The 5482-nt window shown below is 40.6% G+C and overlaps 1 protein-coding gene across 1 annotated transcript in view; it reads right to left on the reverse strand.

Moving 5' to 3' along the window:
* The window catches only part of LOC106817974 (CCA tRNA nucleotidyltransferase 1, mitochondrial-like), a 38283-nt gene that overhangs the window by 10698 nt on the left and 22103 nt on the right, over nucleotides 1-5482 (reverse strand). Inside the window, exon 3 of the mRNA XM_014822678.1 lies at nucleotides 2611-2790. Coding sequence (XP_014678164.1) covers nucleotides 2611-2755 — 145 coding nt within the window. The 5' untranslated portion in view covers nucleotides 2756-2790. The remainder of the gene's footprint in view (nucleotides 1-2610; nucleotides 2791-5482) is intronic.

Raw genomic sequence — 5482 nt, forward strand, 5'->3', positions numbered from 1 at the left:
AGCACGTGTTGGTGATATATATATACTACAAAAGTGACCATAGCTCCACCTATGGGCCAAAATAGTGCAAATCTATTAACACCTAACATCTTTCCCCTTAAATACAAAATAAGATTCTTACAACTGACAAATTATAAATGTGTGTCAATACTGACATCGAATTATTGGTTAAACGTAAATGATGGTGCAACAGCTATGGACTAAGCTGTTGCACCTGGTCATGACGCATCGGTTCTAGCTTGCGGGTAGTTGTTGGAAGGAGCGTTTTAGTTTGCCTACCGAACAGCCTTTGTACCGGACTGGTCCAAATTCCTTCTGTCGGAGTATTTCTCAAGTTTAACAGCCCTATGAAGGGATCCTCTTATTAGATGTCTTACACTTTTTCATCATTCTCTTGGCTATTTTTACTGCAGCCTCCGCAGCCTCGGTAGCCTTGCTATTTCCTCGACTTGTGATTTCGTGCGTGAATCCCCACGTCTTACTGAAACGCTTAAACTTGTCTGAGATGTACTGCGGTCCTCCATCGCTTATGACAACATTGCGAATTCCGTGTCTTGCAAAGTGGTGCTTCATCATTCCAATTACAGTCTCAGCCAATGTGTCTGACAAGTAGTCCAGTTCAAAGAAGTTGCTATAATAGTCAACAGTGATATGATCTGTTCTCGAATGTTAGTAGGTCTGTGCCCACCTTTTTCCATGCTCGACGTGGTACATCATGCATGCATGTGCAGATCGGCCTCCGGGGCCTGCTTATCGCTGTCAGTCGCACAACCGATACAACTAGTGTTGGAGATCGGTCCAAATTTCATGATCAATCATCGGTTTTGCAAAACGACCGATGATCGATTAATCATCGATCATTTTAGATTGTGGCGACGACGCGGTGACGCCGCGTCATCGTCGACACAACCGGTGTATTGCAAAGAAAATATTGACATTATTGTATGTGTAGCTAGTATTTAATAATAAGTAAATTAAGGATACTGTTCGGGTTACGGACGGGTAACACTCTAAAGGGCATTGCAATATAACTGCTCATCAAACTCAATAAAAAAAAATATATAAAAAAAAGAAAGAAAAAAAGTTTTCTACTCGATTAATCAACTCGGCAGCCAAAACAAGTAATGATCGACGAACTCGATTAATCGGAACACCACTAGATACAACCCTCGACAAATTGTATCATTTCAGCTGACATCCCAGGCCAACACGCGAGTTCACGAGCTCTACGTAGGCACTCATTTATTGCCATGTGTCCGGCATGTAGTTTCTGCTTAATTTCAGGTCGCATAATCAACGGTATCACCACTCTCTCTCCTCTTAGTACAATGCCATCCTGTAGTGTCAGTTCATCTCGATAGCTGTGGTAAGGTGTTACAGCACAGGGCAGGCGTGACCTATCCTCTGGCTACCCCTCCATTTATCATGGTCTTTAGTGCCGAGAGTGCGACATCTCTCTTAGTTGCAGCACGTAACTCCTCCAGTCATTCCCTTCTTATGGGTAGCAAAGAAACGTTGCTCACCGACCATGCTCCTGTAGGGACAGTGATTTCCCGCGATTGCGAAAAACGGACGGAAAACACGGAAACGGCCATTGGAAAAGGGAAAGATGTTTTCAAACGGAAAAACGCAGAAAACGTAATTTTAACAAATTACAACATGGAAATTTCAATAAAATCACACAAAAAACCGTCGACAATAGCATTGGTATTGATATGGTAATTACATTCAGACAAGTTTCAGAGCGAAATGACTTACAATTACAACTTTTGGTAGCCCTGTGTTTCGGTTTCAAAGGTTGTACCAAATACCTTTTTTTTCATGCAAATATATGTAAATGGAATTTTGCATTTTTGGTGTGTACAATCTCTATGGCAAAATGGTATTTCCATTTTTTCTTTACTTTGAAACGGAATTCATGATTTTCCCAAACGGAAAAGGCAATTTTTTGAAACGGAAAATCACTGTCCTTATATAATCGTGTGATCGTCACGTCAGGGAGCGAAGCAGGTGAAGGAGCATTAGCCACAGCAATAGACATTCATGGTTTATAGATAAGCTAAAAATCATATTTTTGACTCCTCATGATTACTGATTGCAATCTCGTTGGTGCCTTAGAAAGTGGCTTGGACAATATAGCCACCAGAGGTTTGCGCTCCGTTATCACTTTGGCCCGTCGACCATAAGTGTAATGATATAACTTCTCTAACCCGAATGTCACTGCCAGCATTTCTTTTTCTATCTGCGCATATCGGCCCTCTGTATCCGTCAGCCACCTGCTTGCATAAGCCACTGCGCACCCTTGCTGCATGAGCACTGCTGACTGCAACCAAACCATAATCACACACATCATTTTCCAGCACAAGTTCCTTTTCTGGGTTATAGAATGCCAGGACTGGAGCACTGGTTACCATCTGTTTGATGTCCATAAACGCCTTGTTATGCGTATCAGTCCACGTCCACTGTATGCCTTTCTTGGTGAAATTTCGTAGCGGTTCTACATTAAATTACCATGTTAAATAGATGAGAATCCATATACATATTCTAACATACAGAATCCATGATATATCATTACTATATATGTCACATAAAGATATTCATTATTATTACCTGGTGTGAACATGGACTTAAATTCGGGCGTGTCCAACTTCATCGTGGTATATTTCGAGCAGCGTCGAGCCAGCGAGAGACAGAAGCTTTGTGTTAGCGCCAGTCTAGGTAGGATTCTCACAATGTGTATCGTTGTCCCATACATGCCATCAGCAGTGCCTGTCGGCCAACGGTCCACCGCTGAAATGTCGAGCGTAATCCGTTACTGATGGCGGGTAACTCGAGAGAAGAATTGCTAGAATAACTCGATTACAATACTCCATAAAGGCTGTTTTCGGATTCTATTACAATAGCAATAATGTGCTAGCAACATTTTATAAATAATTTTAATGATTCAGACAGGAAAGAATTCTACCAGGCAGATTTGCCAGATATGCCAGACTGCAAGACTAATGCCACAAAACTTCAATTTTTTTTTGTTTTCTGGTATCTATTTTTTCTTCATGTTGTCTTAATCACTTTACTAGTACCGGTACAGAATATGTTGAAGTTTTTTTTTGTATATATATTTTTTCTTCATGTTGTATAGCATTGTAATTGTACTGTATCCGTCAGAAATTTTATCATTTTAACTACTCAACTGAACACTATTGCTTTTATCAGATTTTTTCTGACAAAAAAATGTCGTCAGTTCATGTATTTGTATCTGAATTCATGCAATAAAGATTTAATAATAATAAAACACGGCCATAACATTAAAGCGTGTATTGCGAGAATTTTCCAGTGTTTTCCCCACTTTCATGATACCTACCGTTATTGCTTGAGTAACAGAAATTGTCTAGAGTAACGATAAAATGTCGTAGAACCTTCGTATTCACCAAATCCAATGAAATCATGCACGATTACAATTTTGCGTTCTGTTTCTGTTTACCGTTGCCATCTCTCAGACTTTCTCGCGGTAGCGCGAGACATCTATCACGGTGCAGTAATGCATACCGTCGCACCGTAGAAATCAGGTCAGAGTGTAAACACAGACGTTCATACTACAGGCATGAGACAGACAAATGCTGAAAAGGGAGGAAGGGTGGGAAAGGGAGGAAGGGGGGGAAAGGGAGGAGGGAAACTTATATGGGGGTCTGGAAATTTATGAAAATTATAAGCTCTGAGATGCAATCCAGAACTATAGCAACACTTTTTGGTGGAAATGGAAAAAATTATGTAAAATTTACCTACTGTAACATTTTGATGGGCACTGGGAAATTCCGTCTGCGTTGAGTGTGTCCAAAGTAAATGTATTTTGTAGACATACAACCTCTTACGTAGGGAAGCTTTTATTTAGCTACACCCTGTATAAAATGTATATAGTTTTTCCAAACGTTATAAACTCAAAACTTGAGATAATTATTATTATTTACTGTATAATTCAACATGATATATTACCTAAATCTTCTTAATATTATTTTAAAACAGTATACTGATCGTTTGTTAACTACCAGTGATACTTTATTGTTTACATCCAAACGTGAAATGCGCGGGATGTGCGGATTACTCAATAACCTAGCGCACGTGAACAGTGAGCGTGCTGCTCGACCCGTGCACGTAAATAAACCCTGGCCAACACAATGTAAGGTTCACTACCACTGGCCAAAAGTAAGTTCCACCCACTTCTTATCGATTTTTGGTATGCCAACGCTGCTACTGGATTCAGGAACCTATGCTAACCTGTGCGTCCGAACATCCCACGCACGTTTCTTGAATGCCAACTAAAGTTTGGCCGTAACCTGCTTTTATCATTATATGTTAGCAAGCATACATTAACTATTAAGACAATGATACGAGTAGAAGCGCTCTGGATAGTTACTGAGTCACAGTGTGTTCACATGTACGCGATCGTCAGAGACCACGGAGGTATTCTTACCCCCCCAAAAAAAAATTCTCCTCTAATTTACACTGATCTCAGAAATGGTCTCTGAAGTTATAAAATGGCCTGAAATCCGCCGAACGGCGGAAATGTCCCCGCACGCCGCTATTGGCACGAAAAAAAACCTACCGTTCCCTTCTACATGGCTTTATACCTTGCTACTGATATGTGTACACATTCATTTCAATCGTTATTCACTTCTTAAAAGATTGTTTTTCAGAAACCCCGCTTCATTTAACTTTAGTAAATAACGTTTGCCATTTACAAACAATCAGACCAATCAGAGCGAGTCTTACAATAGCCCCTGGTTCTTGCTTGTATCTGTGGCGCTGCAGGAGGCCTGATAGACTCGCTCTGATTGGTCTGATTGTTTGTAAATGATGAACGTAATTTACTAAAGTTACATGAAGCGGGGTTTCTGAAAAACGATCTTTTAAGAAGTAAATAATGATTGAAGTGAATGTATACACATACCAGTAGCAAGGTAAAGCCATGTAGAAGGGAACGGTAGGTTTTTTTCGCGCCAATAGCGGCGTACAGGCCCCATTAGCAGCGCATGCATTTTGCATGCGATCTCACGAAATTTCAATGAACCCCGTTCTGTCCCAATAACCCTCACCAAAATATAAAAAAGGTTATATGGGACAGAATTATTTGGTCTAGCGTGCGCTCGCCACATCATTTCAAAATGAATTGCCAGTAGTGCTTACTTTGAGAAATAAATGGATAAATACATGGTGTAAAGTTGTGAAAAGTGTTGAAAACGATACGTCGATAGGTGAGATGTCCATGTTGATAGAGATCGAAGTGTTAAAAAGCCCGATCATTTTGCGTTTTAGGGATAAATTTTGGGTTAGACCAGTTGGAGCATTTGGTGTCTTTACATCTATGGCAGAATGTGCTATAGCCCTGCGGCAGCTATCCGCGGGCTATAGATTATAGTACTAGAGCTGGCCGATCTCCAGGGTGCAAATCCACCCACACCACGCCGATCTCCAGGGTGCAAATCCA

The sequence above is a fragment of the Priapulus caudatus genome, unplaced genomic scaffold (assembly GCF_000485595.1).
Source record: "Priapulus caudatus unplaced genomic scaffold, Priapulus_caudatus-5.0.1 Scaffold1958, whole genome shotgun sequence".
Taxonomy (NCBI): Eukaryota; Metazoa; Priapulida; class Priapulimorpha; order Priapulimorphida; family Priapulidae; genus Priapulus; species Priapulus caudatus.